The sequence below is a fragment of the Ctenocephalides felis genome, unplaced genomic scaffold, assembly GCF_003426905.1.
Source record: "Ctenocephalides felis isolate EL2017-DRISC unplaced genomic scaffold, ASM342690v1 CF-g0.4_SCAFFOLD_01886, whole genome shotgun sequence".
In the NCBI taxonomy this organism is placed as follows: domain Eukaryota; kingdom Metazoa; phylum Arthropoda; class Insecta; order Siphonaptera; family Pulicidae; genus Ctenocephalides; species Ctenocephalides felis.
In genome coordinates, this window is record NW_020538040.1 from 101,243,752 (window position 1) to 101,261,427 (window position 17,676).

General features: G+C 30.5%; 2 protein-coding genes across 6 annotated transcripts in view; both read left to right on the plus strand.

The window, feature by feature from the left end:
* Nucleotides 1–12,193, plus strand: part of LOC113377393 (glutaminase kidney isoform, mitochondrial-like) — a 78,731-nt gene extending 66,538 nt beyond the window's left edge. For all 4 annotated transcript variants that reach the window (XM_026617700.1, XM_026617702.1, XM_026617701.1 and 1 more), the window contains 9 exons: nt 3,202–3,329; nt 4,247–4,362; nt 4,433–4,554; nt 4,984–5,142; nt 6,077–6,253; nt 6,446–6,577; nt 6,779–6,933; nt 7,118–7,355; nt 11,817–12,193. In XM_026617700.1, coding sequence (XP_026473485.1) covers nt 3,202–3,329; nt 4,247–4,362; nt 4,433–4,554; nt 4,984–5,142; nt 6,077–6,253; nt 6,446–6,577; nt 6,779–6,933; nt 7,118–7,355; nt 11,817–11,963 — 1,374 coding nt within the window. In that variant the 3' untranslated portion in view covers nt 11,964–12,193. The remainder of the gene's footprint in view (nt 1–3,201; nt 3,330–4,246; nt 4,363–4,432; nt 4,555–4,983; nt 5,143–6,076; nt 6,254–6,445; nt 6,578–6,778; nt 6,934–7,117; nt 7,356–11,816) is intronic.
* Nucleotides 12,194–14,992: 2,799 nt separating this feature from the next.
* Nucleotides 14,993–16,563, plus strand: LOC113377569 (translocon-associated protein subunit beta). 2 transcript variants are annotated; one of them, XM_026617931.1, is made up of 3 exons: nt 14,993–15,053; nt 15,506–15,887; nt 16,183–16,563. In XM_026617931.1, exons 2-3 carry the CDS (start codon nt 15,516–15,518, stop codon nt 16,378–16,380), a joined length of 570 nt encoding a protein of 189 aa, XP_026473716.1. In that variant the 5' UTR covers nt 14,993–15,053; nt 15,506–15,515; the 3' UTR covers nt 16,381–16,563. The 2 variants fall into 2 exon arrangements, with proteins under 2 accessions (XP_026473716.1, XP_026473715.1); XM_026617930.1 differs by having other exon boundaries at nt 15,017–15,147.
* Nucleotides 16,564–17,676: the final 1,113 nt, after the last annotated feature.

Sequence of the window (17,676 nt, forward strand, 5' to 3'; positions counted from 1 at the left end):
CAAATTTGGAAAAAGTATGTGTGTGTGTGTGTGAACAGATTTCTTGCCGTAAATCGACGTTTTCTCAAAAACGGCTGGACTGGTTTCAAAAATTAAAAAGCCATTCGATGTATCTCGATGAGGACTAGCGTTTATAAATTTTGCGCGACGATCAGCCAAGCCGTTTCCTTGTAAATCGCAGAAAAGTGAAGAATTTTTCGTCCACGTTTTAGCCCGCAATCCTGAATCGATTTTGAAAATTCAAGAACTGTTCGAAAGATATCGGTTGGGAATTGTGTTGATTAGTTTTTGGTAGAGATTGGCCGGGTCGTTTTCTTGTAATAAAGTGTTAAATTTTTTTTGAACAATTTTTATGATTTAGTAGTCTTATAAATCATACTAAAATATTACGGCTCTACGACAAGTCGTTTAATTTTAAAAATTCTTCAAAGTATGCAAAAATTAGTATATTTTTTCGCATTTGTCAAAATTAGACCTTTTATCGACGTTTGTTCAAAAACGCCTGAACCGATTTCAGAAATTTAAAAACCATTTGATGTATCTGAATGAGGACTATCGTTTGTCAGTTTTGTGCGACGATCTGCCGAACCGTTTATTTGTAATTTGGAAAAAACTTTTCGTCCACATTTAAGCTCATACTTCATACCGAATCGATATTAAAAAATCAAAAACTCTTCGAAAGATATTAGTTGGGAAAGGTGAAATCTACCGAGCTGTTTTCTTGTAATTATCTGTTAAAAAAAAATTAAGCCGATTTTTATGGAACTTATTTTGGCAATATATATCATAGTCTAATAGAACTTACTAAAATATTACGGTCTTACGATAAGTAGTTTAATTTTAAAAATTCATCAAAATTTGAGAAAATTAGTAGTTTTTTGAGGTTTGTTAAAATTAAAATCGGACGATTTACTTGATATAACGATAAAGTACTTGGTCTTAATGAAAATACTAAACCATTAAAGTCCTATAGAAACTGGTTCAATTATAAAAATTGTTGATTTTTGAAAATTTGTTTTTAGAAAATACTCCGAGATTTAATGTGTTAGTTCGTTTTCAATTATGTGTTCAATAAATCCACTCGGAATACTTTTAATCATTCATAAATTAATTTATTTTCTATTAATAAAATCGATTATTTACACATATCGGGAAGTTCATGTTAACTTGCCTTAAGGCAAAATTCCAATACCAACTAGTTATTTTATTTGAACAGTAATCAGAACTTTTATGAGCTATTGTGATGAATTCCTTTTACAAACTACATCGGTTTCTTTATAGATAGCAACTCAAACAGTTGTCGTTCACTATGTGATACAGTAATGCCGAGTAAGGGCTATTTTCACTTCGAAACATATTGCTATCTATATTTCCAAGTCAAAACCGATGTCACTACTGCGTGACATCAGGCTGCTCGAAACGGGTAACGAACGCGGAATCACTGATTTAAATCCCGTTGTTCTAATCGTATAAGCAATATGAATTCGAAATCTAATTTTACTTTCCTCATTTTCCACTGTTTACGTGAGCATTAACTGGTTCTGTTTACGAGCTCGCGTCTAAATGTAATTTTACCATGAGCCATTCTTATATTTGTTATAGCGATGTTGTATATCATACCAGTAAAGTTAGTTTGCGAAGTGATAAATCACGAAAAATTATAATCTGTTTGAATTTTGATTGTTAAACAGATACGGTACAATGTGCGAATATATTCTGTTGTCTATTTACATTGGGATCAACGCAGGAGTCGGTGGCGATGAAAATATGCGAACTATCGCATCATAGCGTGGAAATATAGATATTATAAATATTTTAGTTATATTCTATTTTATATTTTGTCATGTGATTCGAATGAGAAATTCAAACTCTTCGTGCATGGAATCGTGCCTTGTGGTAAATTGATGGAACTTCCCGCACCAAAAATTTAAATTTTTGAAGAAGCTTTAAAATTTTTGAGAATTCTTAAATTGTTGAAAGAAATTGACTTTAAAAATTTTTTTTATATACTTTGAAAATTTAGAACTTTTTTTCAAAGCACGCGCTGCGTAGCTATTTTAAAGACGAAATGTCCAAGCGCGTAAGCGCCGCGTTGCAATCGGTACGGAACCCATAAAAACGTAAACAATATTTGTACTTGTTTTTAAATTCTCTATAAAATATTTCATAATTTGATGTGCATACGTCTAATGATCATTTTTGACCGCCAAATGACGTTTTTTTTTTACTTTTTTATTAGATCTCCGAAACCGCCGGACCTTCCGTTCCAAAAACTTGATCAGCTATTCATTTTGTCAAATAAATTGTTTGTCACATATTAAAAGAAAAGTTAGACATGAAAAAGCCGTTCGCGTATTTGCTGCCGCGTTTGCTCACATTAGGCCAATGTCATGTTCGAATGGACATTTTCAACGTTCTTTAGGCGTAATAGATCTGATTTTTGGTGTCGATTAAATACTGTAGATGAATCTTTGATTTACCATTATATTCTTAAAACAACGGTGGACTGCAAAGAGGAAAACAGCTACAATAAGAACAATAGCAGTTATTATGGCTAGTCATGGTGTTATTTTAATCGACTATCTTCAAAAGGTAAAAACCAATACGAAAGCATACTACGCATCGTTGCTTGACTTACTAAAGACATAAATTGCGGGAACCACATTGGCAGGAATAGAAAATCCTGTTTCACCAGGACAACGCGCCGTTGCCTTTGCTGTGGCAAAAATCCACCCGTTGGAACAGCTTGACCATCTACCTTTCTCACCAGTTCTGCCCCTGCTAAAACGCTAATTCTTTTTATTTTCTCATCTAAAAACAGCCCTCGGAGCACATAGATTTTTGCCAAATGTCAAATGATTTTTGCAATGAAATTTGCCAAGTACTATTTGGATGGTACTATTTTGGACACTATTTGGTAGTGTGTAGAGTTATAAGGAGTTAATACTCAAATACAAATAAAAAATAAGAAAAAAAAAATTTGTTAAGCCGTAAACTTTTCAGCCCACCCTTGTATATACGATATATTTCAAAGTTCAAAGCAAACCACAGCTTTACTGAAATTGTGACCATTGTTCATTTCTCAAATGTTTGATTGTACGCTAAATTTCACTTTCTATTATGAGCAAACATTACAGATTAATAAACATTGTTTATTAATCTGTATAGCATGTATAGCAATATCTGTTATATTCTGCATAGGTTGCTAGCTACATTCCACAGCTGGCTCGCATGAACCCTGATTTTTGGGGTGTGAGCGTCTGCACCATTGACGGACAAAGGTTGTCGATTGGAGATTGCAATGTGCCATTTACTTTACAATCTTGCAGGTAAATTAATATATTACATACAGCACAATTTACTATAAAACTGCAATATAAAACTTGACGAAACTTTCCTAAAAATTGTTTAAGAAGTTTTTTAAATAAATAAATGGAATCATTTAATTTATAAAATAAATTATTGTATAAAAAGAAAGAGCTGGGCCAGAAAAGCTCAGTGAATAGGACCTTTTACGTGTTCTTTACTCTGTCACATAAAATTTATTAAACGAATGGCCCAAGTTATTAAGCACTGAAAATGGATTTGTTAACGATTTCAATTACATTTCTGTTTTTAATACTTGATTTTTCTAGTGAAGTGCCGACTTGAAACTTTACTGATTGAATGATTCGAATCAGAGGGAAACCAGATTCGTACAAATAAAAGCTAACAATAAGATAAAAAAACATCGATATATTTATTGTAAATGTGACTATTTACGATAAAAATATTTTTATCGTAGGTAAAAACCATATGGTTGAGTTTAACCAATATACTCGACAAAGTAAAGATTATAATTGTAAACATAAAATCAAGAAATATATTACAAAAATCATTAAAAATAATTTAATTTTGAAAACGGTTGAAATATTTGGAATCTCGAATCTATTGGGTCTATTGATATTTTATTTTATTTTATAAACGTATTCGGCCAACTATTGAGAAGTCGAATGGCTTGTATCTCACATGTAAGCAAGTTTATTTTTTTATTTATATATTTATTAACATTGCTTTTTATATATTTATTAACATTTATGTTCATACAGGTTGTATCTCAATAAATATTTCTCAGCTTCGAATCAACTTGTTGAGGCCTTGATTCGAATGATTCGAATCACTTGATTCGAGTTGGTTGGATCTTAATTAATAAATAATTCTGTTTAATTTGTTAAAGCAAATTAATTTTAATAATGTATTATTTTAGTAAACCGTTGACATATGCCATAGCATTGGAAAAGCTAGGCCAGGCGACGGTTCATCAATATGTCGGTCAAGAACCAAGTGGTAGAAACTTTAATGAACTCGTACTAGATTATAATAGTAAGTATTGACTTTTTTGCTTACTTTTCATAATAAAACATTATAATCAACCCGATTCTCCTATTCGTAGAAAGACCGCATAATCCTATGATAAACGCTGGAGCGATATTGGTTTGTTCGTTATTGAAAACTTTAGTCAAACCTGAGATGACTCTAGCTGAGAAGTTCGACTATATGACCACATATTTTAAGGTAAACTTTAATAATAGAATTCGTTAATTATAAAATTGATATATTGGTATAAACTTTGTAACAATGAGATAATATTCGATAAGATGCTTTAGGTTTTAGGATAATATAATGTGTTATCCATTTTAGATTGAAAATATATTTGCGATTGAAAAAAAACCTTACGGTGTGAAATAGCAATGAAAATGTCACGCAATAAACTTCGAGCGTATAAAAAAACTTAATTTTCAGCGCATTTATTCATTTTTTGTACAGATATTAGCAGGTAGATATCCATATTATCCCGGCAGTGCTATCGATTTTAAACTTCTCTGAGTCGAGTTGGAGTTTAACCTATTGTCAGTTCACAGATTTGCATTCGCCCAATGCATTCGTTATTGTTTTGTATTTATAAAAAGAGGTGTTTAACGAAATTAAATATTTTTCGTGCAGAGATTGGCTGGTGGAGAGAGTCTCGGCTTCAACAACGCGGTGTTCTTGTCGGAACGCGAAGCCGCCGATAGAAATTACGCTCTTGGTTTTTACATGAGGGAACACAAGTGCTACCCGGATAAAACTAATTTACGTGAATGCATGGACTTTTATTTTCAAGTAAGTAGACGCCAGTGTTGTATAGAATTATATTTAGCTAACTGTATTCAAATATATCAGATAAATAGTGGTGTATGGAATCGTGCCTTATGACAAATGTCTGGAACTTTCCGTACCTTAATCTATTTTCTAAAGCTTTACAATTATGAAGACTATTTTGAAAAATTTTGATTTTTAAGAAAAATTGCACTTTTTTAAAAAATGTTCATCTATTTTTTTTTAATTCTGATTTTTTTAAAGCAATTGCGCTGCATAGACGCTTTAGATACGAAATATCGAAGCGCGTCAGCGCAGCGCCCACAGAAATGTAAACAAAATTTCTACTTTTATTTAAAAACTCTATGAAATATCTCAATCTGATGTGCATATGTCTAATAATTATATTTGACCGCCAAGTGGCGTTTTTTTTCTTATTTTATTTCCGGGAGGGTAAGTTATAGTAATCGCAAAAAATTGTAAATTAGCATTTCTATTTATCTTTACGGTTTTTATGTTTCAAAGATTTCTGAACATTTTGCCGAATTGATGTATGTATGTGTGTCCGGATACAAATTTTTGTCGACGATTTCGGGAACACGGATCAACCGATTTGAATAACTAAAAAACATGCGATATCTTTTGATTCGGAGACGTGCTGATTAGCTTTTGGCAAAGGCGCAAAAAATGATAATTCAGTTTTTGAGATAACGGAGCGTTCGATTTGAATAATAGATCGATAAAATTATTTGTAAGAAACAGCTCTGCCAATCGTTTGGTAAACTTAACGAACACGTGTTCTTACCGAACTTCATTGTAAGGTTGTTTAATTTTTTAAATCGGTTTCATACGAATACATAGTTTGGTCTCAAATGAATTAAATTATATTATTTCATATAGTTATAAACTAAAATTTCTCTAATGAAATAACCAAATTATCTAATTTTTCTTATTTTAGTGTTGCTCCATGGAGGCAAATTGCGACAGCATGGCAGTAGTTGCTGCCACTTTAGCAAATGGAGGAATTTGTCCGATAACTGATGAAAAAGTCTTAAGACCAGATGTCGTCCGAGATGTCTTATCATTAATGCACAGTTGCGGAATGTATGACTACTCTGGACAATTTGCGTTTAAGGTTATTACCTTCATTAAATTTAATAATAGATACCTGCTGGTGTATGACAGTGTGCTCCCGTTATTTTGTAGTTTATTTTTTTTTAGTTTAATCGAAACCTAATAATAAAAGAAATACTAAACGGAGTTGAAATGTTTTGCTTGCCGTATTATTGCATTTAATAATACTTTTAATCTGAAACTGCAATTGCAGGTCGGATTACCAGCAAAATCCGGTGTCTGTGGGGGCATGTTGGTAGTCATACCAAATGTTATGGGCATCTTTACATGGTCTCCACCCTTGGATCCACTTGGAAACAGTTGCCGAGGAGTTCAATTCTGCGAAGTAAGAATACAATTTATGAACTGATTAAAAATATTGATTAATCTGGGAGATTTCTCAGAAAGTGAAAAGATAAAATTGAGTATTCAAGTTGTATAATAAAAAATGTGCTTATGAGTGCTATACTGCATCCATTTAAATATAAACTCTGTGTATTAATGAAACATTTATGAAATTACAAGAAATAATTATAAATGTTTTTAGGAATTGGTACAAGTTTTCAATTTTCATCGGTACGATAACTTGAAACACGCCAGCAACAAAAAAGATCCAAGAAGACACAGATATGAGACCAAAGGGTTGAGCATTGTTAATCTTCTGTTCTCAGCAGCTAGCGGTGATGTTACAGCCCTACGCAGGTATTAATTCTTTCAAATATGATCGAATTAATTATTGCATTTTTGTTTGTCTTTTTGCAATAACAATTATATGGTTTGTGATAATTTGAATATTTCAATCATCTTTCAATTTCGGCAAGGCAAGGTGCACGACTTATAGATAAATATTATGGCGTTTTAATTATAACATTGTTTTTGACTTTAGGCACAAGCTGTCCGGTATGGACATCACCCTGTCAGATTACGACGGTCGTACCGCTTTGCATTTGGCGGCTGCCGAGGGTCACCTTGACTGCGTGGCGTTCCTTCTGGAGCAAGGACGGGTACCTCATGATCCCCACGATCGCTGGGGCAATGCTCCTCTTGATGAGGCCGAGACTTTTGGACATCATCACGTGGTGGAATTCTTGAGAGCTTGGGATGAACGCGTACGGAGCGGGGAGGTAATATATGTGTATATACAGGGTGCTTCAAAAAAATGTATACATACTTTGAACTTCTATAGAAAATTTATTTACCGTTCTACAAAGTTAAATTTCAGGAAAATAGAAAGCTGAAAGTCCAATGTAAATGAAACATAAATAACAAATGTTAATACTGTTCAAATTGGTGACCTGCAACATCAATACAATTCTGGGTACGAGTCACCACTGATTCTTTACATCAAAAGGTTGCAATTTTGTGAATAGATTCAGGAGATGGTAAAACGTGAACCGGGATTTATGGGTAGCATCATTTAGCCTCGCACTATCACAGGGACGTACGAGCTTATCTGGATCAAAATTTGTCGGGCCAGTGAATAGGACGGCCAATCGAGTTTCCAGCACGCTCTCCAGACCTTACACCACTGGATTTCTTCTTGTGGGGCACAGTAAAAGATGAGGTGTACAAACGTAAACTACGTAACCTAGACATTCATTAGAATGAGATGTAGAGAAATTTTATTGGACGTTTTGATACGATGTACAGAATCAGTGGTCATTTATATTGGACTTTCAGCTTTCTATTTTCCTGAAATTTAACTTTGTAGAACGGTAAATAAATTTTCTATGGAAGTTCAAAGTGTGTATACATTTTTTTGAAGCACCCTGTATATGTAATATATATCATGTTCACAGGTCCGTGCCTGTGTATGTTGACGCCTGCGTGCAAGCATTTTTTTGCCGCCCTTGAAAATAACATGATAGGAAAATATCAAATATGTTCTCACAGAAAAATTTGACTTGTAATTTTTATGTTTTCTTTGCGTTTCTAGTCATTCGAAACGTTCGAGACCAAATTTGAAAAAAAGTGTGTATATGAGCCGAATTTTATTTTTTGCCAACGTTTTCTCTTAAAAACGGTTAAATCGATTAGTTTTCGACAACCGTCTGTCAATTTGTGCAACAATCGGTCAAACCGTTTCTAATCAACAGAAAAGTGTACAAATTGTCGTACACGTTTTAGCTAAAAATCCTGCATCGTTTTTGAAACTGTTTGAAAGCATTTGGGAATCGTGCCGATTAGTTTTAAGAGATCGGTCGGATGGTTTCTTCGTATTTAATTGTTAAATATTTCTTTACGATGATATTTATAAAACTTTTTTGCGATAGAGATCATGATCTCAAATATTACTAAATATTTCGACCTTACGACAAGTCGTTTTAATTTTCAAAATATTATCAAAGATGAAAAAGTGAACAGCACTTTTTTACGTGAGGCACAATTTCATCTTTAGTCAACGTTTATTTAAATATGCGCAATCCTATTTGAAAATTCGATGACATTCGATAAGCACTCGTGCTGGTTAATTTTGTCTCACGATCGGCCGAGCCGTTTTTTTAGGATTGTCAAAAGTGTCAAATTTTTCGTCAACGTTATAGCCTAAATTCGATAATCGTTTTTGAACATTCAAAAACCATTACAAAAGTACTATTTGAGAATCGTGCTGATTAGTTTTTGTCAAAGATCGGTCGAGTCGTTTCTCAGTTTTTGATTCACAATTTTTTTTGGCGATTTTGGATCCTGTTCTTAATGAACATAGTACACGTTTATTTCTTCTTCAATAATATTTAATATTTAAACCATTTATGAAAAATAACTAACATGTTTGAAATTTTTTTACAAAATTGAATAATCTGCGATAGTTCTTCACATTGCAATGCACTCATGAATTAATATATTTTTTATTGTTAAGTCGATTATTTGCTCGTGTCGAAAAATTCATGCATCTTGCTTTAAGGCAAAGTCGCACCTTACACCAAGTTTATACACTTAATAATTTGAAAAGAAAGCTTTCAATAGCCGCTTTTTGATTCGATCTAGCCTTCAATACGGCCGCCTTCGACTGATTTTGACTACGGTCGTCTTTTAACTCAGCGGATTTTCAATACGTCCGCAAATGAGTTTAAGGACCACCGGACTTTTAGTTTGGCCGCCTCTTAATCCAGCGGTGTCTCAATTTGGCCGCCTTTCAATTCAGTGGACTTTCAATGCGACCGCTATTTATTACGGCCGCTTTTCGTGTATGGCCGCCTTTAAATTTGTTCTTTTTTTGATTCGGCCGACCCCAAAAGGCGGCCGCTTGCGTACGGTGCACGCACTGCACGCTGGCGAGGCACGGCCCTGAGGGCATGATATGCTATCGACGTTTCAGAACTATTAGTAGAAGAGCCAGTGAACTATTTGACTAACCTGTCTTCACAAAGCCAGAAATTTTTTTAATGATATTTTATTATCGGCCCATTAAGAAAATACCATTCTGGCAGTCATTCCGCGGTTGCGTCATCATCCCTTCAATTTGTGAAAATGTAAAAAAAAAAATTTTTATAACTTGCTCGCACAAGGCTCAAATTTTGAGGGTGTCTTCTTTTAACTGTTCAGAGAGCATATGTAAAAAGCCAGCCCATTCTGACGGTTGCAAGGGTCTGCCAGACGAGAACATAATAGTCATGACGCGCAAGGGTGTGGGCGCATTGCCATACATAATTGACTAATACCCTTGTATTTGAGTAATTTATACGCCATTTTGAAGGTCATTTTGAAAACATTCGTTATACCAAACTTCCACTTTGTATCTCACCTTATGGCCGAGATATCATTGAAAATATGCCAAAGTGGCCCCTTTTTCAAACTCAATTTTTGGCGTAACCATAAAAGATATCGAAAAAAAAAATTACGTGATTCTACTTATATTGGCTTAAACCACATAATGTATAGTAATATATGCTAAATAATCCTTTATTATTAGCTAAAAAGGATAAAATAATTTTTCAATTAATGTTTTCGGATAGTGCATTTTGTTTAATTACTTTATTGTTAGCGTTATTTAAAAGCTTATTGTTTTCTCTTTTAGTACTGCAAATATGGTTTAAATCAAATTTGTGGAACACATTGAAAAATTGAAGAAACCAGAATCAGTACACCCGCGCGTAACGCTAATAGTAGCCCGCATAGAATTCGTTCGGTCGGATGTGCGATGCGTTACGCGCGGGTGTACTGGTTCTGGTTTCTTCAATTTTTCAATGTGCTCCACAAATTTGATTTAAACCATATTTGCAGTACTAAAAGAGAAAACAATAAGCTTTTAAATAACGCTAACAATAAAGTAATTAAACAAAACGCACTATCCGAAAACATTAATTGAAAAATTATTTTATCCTTTTTAGCTAATAATAAAGGATTATTTAGCATATATTACTATACATTATGTGGTTTAAGCCAATATAAGTAGAATCACGTAATTTTTTTTTCGATATCTTTTATGATTACGCCAAAAATTGAGTTTGAAAAAGGAGCCACTTTGGCATATTTTCAATGATATCTCGGCCATAAGGTGAGATACAAAGTGGAAGTTTGGTATAACGAATGTTTTCAAAATGACCTTCAAAATGGCGTATAAATTACTCAAATACAAGGGTATTAGTCAATTATGTATGGCAATGCGCCCACACCCTTGCGCGTCATGACTATTATGTTCTCGTCTGGCAGACCCTTGCAACCGTCAGAATGGGCTGGCTTTTTACATATGCTTTCTGAACAGTTAAAAGAAGACACCCTCAAAATTTGAGCCTTGTGCGAGCAAGTTATAAAAAATTTTTTTTTTACATTTTCACAAATTGAAGGGATGATGACGCAACCGCGGAATGACTGCCAGAATGGTATTTTCTTAATGGGCCGATAATAAAATATCATTAAAAAAATTTCTGGCTTTGTAAAAACAGGTTAGTCAAATAGTTCACTGGCTCTTAGACTATATGTTCATTTTATCTTCAATAATTTGTCAAGAACATATTCTGAAAGTTAGTTAAAAGATAAACAACAAAAATTATATAATAAAAATATAAATGTATATATATTATATAAAGAATTAGGAAAACAAAATTAAATTCTTCAAATAAAAAAGTTATAAAAATAACGAAGTTATTTACCTTGATGATTAATTTGAAAACACTCCGTATAATTATCAAAACAATTTTTTTAATATTTTATCGCAGATGAATAACTTATTTTCTATTGAAAACGTTTTAACTTTCTCTTTAAAAGTTTTTATTTTGGCATTTCTTTTTAATTAATTTATTTATATTTTTTATAATATTAGTTTTATCGTATATCTTCAAATTAATTTTTAGAATATGTTCTTGGAAATATGTCCTGAAACTGGAAGGTACTTAGTTCCGAAATGCTGACAATAAATCCATGATTATTTGAAGAAACTTTTTTGTGTCTTAATTCTATCTTGGATTATTTGTTCAAATATTTATATATATATATATATATATATATACATATATATATTTCTTAAAGTAGTATTCCGTAAAGTAAAATCAGCGAGTATTTCAAATCATACAAAATTTTAGATTAATTCCAATTTATTCCAATTATTTCAGTATTGACGACCAAATATGATTTTTTCTATTATCTAGATCCCTCGCGGTGGCTCTGAACCTCTAGAGCAACAGCCAGAGATTCAAGAACAGCCAAAAAAATCTCCAGATTACCCACAAGGAGAACAGGAGCAACGTCGCTATCAAACTTTAGAGCATGAAGAAACATCTCCGCTGCCTAAGTAAATTTTCAACAAGTTAAAAAATTCAAAGCGTTCCATACAGACCTGATCTAAATGCTGTGATTATCCTAAAACGTCAAATATAGATTTTTCCCTTGAAATAGTTTCGAACATACACCATCTCTGTGGTAAAATTTTGTTTTCTATATTAACTTAATATTAATCCAGTGCCTGGATTAAAATTCATACTTATCGTCATCTCTTCAGGTATGCATCACCAATTTTTCATAAATTATGGGCACAAATATACATACATATATATATATATATATATATATATATATATATATATATATATATATATATATATATATATGCTTACATATATTAAATTTAAATTTTCAACACATCTTACTTATATATATATATATATATATATATATATATATATATATATAAGTAAGATGTGATACTTTTCAATATAATGTATTTTACCATTGAGATGCTTTCGTTAATTTATTTATATACATTTAATAATTTAGAGCATTATGGTAATAATACTTACCAGTTGTAAGAAATATGCATATTTATAAAATAACTGCTAATTAATAGTTATATTATTATTATATTACTATATACATATTTGAATATTGAAATTGAATATTTCATTTGAACATCACCGTTGCATGTATCATATGTTTTATTGCAACGTTATCATATCAATCTCTATTAGTATTTCAATATTGCTTTTATTTTAGCATATTTCTTATTTCAGAAAATTGCTCTTAATGAACATATCACATTAAGAAATATGATGCCTAATCATTATGCAATTATGACCTAAATAAGTGGCTTATTGCACATTTGTTATAATTATATTTAAATAATAAAGCAGTTATTGTTAATGTTTAAATATAATATAATACAAAATTTATTCATAGCAGTATATCCAAATCCATTTATTGAAAGTGTCTGTGGTGATACGAATAATATTAACTTCCATACATGAAAAGGGAATTTCTATTTTATTTTGGAATCTTATTTTCTATTTGTACTGAACTTTTAGTAAATTATTATACTTTTATTTATATGAAGTATTTTTCGAAACTATGTTGAGCATAGTTAGTGTTATTGTTTATTCGCATCAAATATTTTTATAGCTTAACGATATTTTTTATATATTAGAGTTGATCATTTGATATATTATTTAAGTGATGTATTCAAACATCATAATTTTAAGAATTATTTTCATTAGAGAACTCATAAAATTGATTTTTTTGAATCTCAAAGTGTTCTTGGAAATGCAAGACTCAGACCTCATTAGCACCATTCTTAATTAATAATTTGTATTGACTTATACTTAATAATTTTTCAGTTAAAATGCACCATACGCAAGTTCAGTATGATGAAAAAATATGGAACTTGTAGAAATTTCAGTTTTGAACAAAAAGTATTGCAATAAACGAAAATAAAGTTACTTACATATTTGCAATTAAATCATTATAATAACTTTATAATTGTTATATTATACATAATTATGTGAATAGGTTAATAGCAAAATGTAGTAGAATATTATATTCAAATGTTGCTCAAAATTTTCGATTCCTATTTACATGTTTGTATGTGTTCTATATATATACATATATATATATATATATATATATATATATATATACATATGTGTATCTATTACGATAAATTTAAAACTTGACAATAAATAGTTATATAGAAAATGTTGTTTGTGATATATATATATATATATATATATATATATATATATCACAAAACTCAATCCAATATATATTGAGTAATTAAAATTTATAATATATATTTTGAGCAATACATCACAGATCAATACATGGTAAATTTATATATGTGAATCATAATAAATTTTATACAAAACTTTATATGATTTATTAATCATCATTCTCCTTCTAAAGACATATATGTTTTATCACTCATATAGACATATATGTTTATCACTCATGAATAAAAAAATGATAATAATTAAAAATTTAATTTAAACTACTCGCAACATTTCAATTACATTTATTATTACATTCAAAGGAAATTAAAAGATAAAAACTTTGTTTACTATATAGCAATAGCATAAATTTTATAAATATCAATTGTTCTCATATTAATACTTCTTTTAATGCATAAAGTTTTTGATACCCATTGATATCAATGGATTCAAATTACAAAATATCTGAGTTTCGACCGCCAAATGGAATTTTTTAACACTTTTTTTCTAGATCTCCGAAACCGTTGGCCCAGCCTTTGCAAAAACTTAAATCAGTTCTCTCACAAACTCAATTGCCATTTTACTCTATATCTTCGAAACGACTGAGCCAACTTTTGCCAAAAACAAATTACCGCATCATCTATTCAAAAGGAATCAAAAGCTTTTTGAATGATTCAAAGCGGTGCTACCAAAAACGGTCGACGAAAAATTGTATCCATACATACATGCATACTACATACGCACATACACACACACATCAATTTTTTAAGGTATGCCATAATGTTCAGAGACTTCTGAAACTTGAAGACATGCAAACGTGAAAATATTTCGGTTTTTGGACGAATACTATAACTCACCCTACTGGAAATTAAAAATTAATATACACACTATGTTCTCACTAACTCCTCAACATTAACTCATCATTGGTAGAAATATAAAATGTTATAAGACAGATAATAAAATTTATAAACTGAGAAGCAAAAGTGTTATATTAAAATATTCAAACATTGTTCATCTTCAATATAGATAAAATGTTAAACAAGTAATATAATATAATAATATTATAATTAATAATATAATAATTTTATTTGGTTGACAATTTCGTATCTGTGCAACTTCACAAATTAAATTTGAAATACATATTTGCTGAGTATCTGTGAATAAATATAAAAATACTACATTAATTATCTTAGATATGAAGTTCTATAGTGACGTATAAAATCTCAAACTTTACTTTTATTATTATATTGTCTATTGAAATAAAGAAATGAAAATTTTAATTGTCCCGCCTTTCGAAACGTCAACTGTCAACAAATCTGTTGGCAACACTATTTTTTGACGTGGCGTAGCGTGGATTCACCGATTCGGACGGTGAATGTTCTGTGGCACACATTTCATTTGCGAACTCAGGTTGGGAAATTTAAATCATAAATGCTTTCGTGTCATTGTGCTTGCCGTGTTATATTAATTTCGTGTTAAATTTAGTTTAAATAGTGTAATATAGGTAATTAATAGTTCTTAAAATAACATTTGTGTTAAACTCTTATTTGGTTCATCATTACATGAAATTATGCTTACATTAAAAATATTTATTACATTTTGTACAATAATGTTGTTGTAACATGTTGTTTGTTCGAAGAAAATAAATACATGTAATTGATTTTGACTTAATATTGTTTTACATCATTTTCATTTTTCAAGTTCTGTAAATGAAATATTTCGGTCTACTCATAACAAAATAATATCTAAAGCATTTTGGTCACAGCTTGTTAATTAAACATATTTTTCGTAATCAAACACTCAATGTCCAAATAAGAATTATTATTGTAACATCATATGTAAATATTTTTTAAATGTTTCAGTTAATTAAAAATGAATTTACGAACAATTTTATTCATCTTCACTGCGTGCCTTGCAACCTCTTTTGGAAGTGATGAAGATGGAGCCAGACTTTTAGTATCCAAACAAATATTGAACAAATATCTTGTAGAAGATATGGACGTTGTTGTTAAATACACTTTGTACAATATTGGAAGTTCGCCCGCTGTCAATGTACAACTCACTGACCGTGGATTCCACCCAGAAGTCTTCAATGTTGTAGGTGGCCAATTATCAGCTACTATTGATCGCATACCACCTCAAAGCAATGTAACACATGTTGTTGTTGTAAGGCCTAAAAAGTTTGGATATTTCAACTTCACAGCTGCTGAAGTTAATTATAAGACCTCTGAAGAAGCTACTACGGTAAGCAATAATGCTTTTGTAATTTTTATATGTGTTAATTTATATACAATATAATATTTATTGTATATAGTATTTACTGTACAATATAATGTTATTTATGTATGGATCTTATCGACTCAACAGTGGAAATGCGAAAATAATAGTTTTTCATAGATTTCCATTTCCAAATTGTATTTGTCTACTTTATACCATCAAATATTATTTTGTTTTCTTTTGATACACCTCTAAAACAAATGTAGATCCTAATATTGAACAATTACCTTTACCAAGAATGCTTATGTGTTTGTTTTATTAGGTTCAAGTTTCCATCAGCAGTGAGCCTGGAGAAGGTGGAATTGTAGCATTCAAGGATTACGATCGTAAATTCTCATCTCATGTACTTGATTGGACAGCTTTTGCTGTTATGACTCTTCCCTCATTAGTTATCCCGTATGCTTTATGGTATTCATCTAAGACGAAGTATGAAAAACTCTCCAAACCCAAGAAACATTAGTTTGTAAATCTTGTATAAATGTGACTCATTTATTTTTCTTTTTTCATTTACAAACTGGACACAAGTGAGTTTGAAAGTTTGACATATAAATTTTGTATGTTGATGAATCATTACATATATTTATTGTAGTTTTTACTTATACTTGAGTTAAGGTTTGTCCATATTTTTAAATAAAAGTTTGAAAGCGAATAAGTTTTTTTATTAATTAAACAAGTGCAAGAAAAATTAAACTAATTCTGCATTTATAGCTGTAATTAATTGCACTTGCCTCAATATACTTAATTTAGATTATAAGATACAATTATTATACAATACTCTACGTTCTGATTCTTTTATGACATTAAATATATAAAAATGCAGGATTTTTCATGAATCACTTATGTCCCTTATCGGGATAGACAATAAGGATTTATTTAAGGATATGCTAATAGCATTTATTTGCTATTAATAACAGTTACATGACTGTGACCAAAATAAAAAGCAATTCATTGGTACATAGTATGTATATTACAAAATAACTGTTTTGTAAATACAAAAATTTGGTAAATTGATGTTAAACTATTACAGTTAGGTTTTATATAATATTCATATTTAGAACAATATTAAATACCCAATAAGTATTAGTACAAACTTATTTTAACATATTTTTCACACTTCCCTAAAACAAAAGCAGATTGTGAACATGCTAGAACTGAGACAGTTGACCAACTTACACAAAAATTTAATGGAGAATTATTTACAAAGTCAGTTAACAATCAGTTCTAAAAGCTACAAGATAATAATTAGTAGCATAATTTCATCTATACCTATAAAAATGAACCTTAATTTTTACAATTATATATAAATTCACATCTGTGCACAGCACTATTAATTGCACATGGAAATATCACACTAGAAATTGTACAAAAGCCAGTAGCAATAATTTTCAATTCTTCTTTCACTGCACAGATGAATCATATTCATTAATATATATTTAAATGTGTGAATAAACATTAACTTTTCATAAAATGACTTTTGAATGAAATATATTACATACTTTCAATAAAATTTCAGTATAAAAATATAAACAAATAAATAACATCACAGTAAAAATCTTACATTCATCACAAAAATTTATTTGTGCAATAGGAACTAGAACTTGAGGCCACGAAATGTTCAACTGTTAATCTGAGACAATGTGAAACTTTCAATATACTCTCTTACTGTTATATAAAACAATCAGTTCAATTCGATTATTTTTTATAGCAGTTTTTTTTCCTACAAGTTTTCTACAAGTATTTCACAATGACCTCAAAA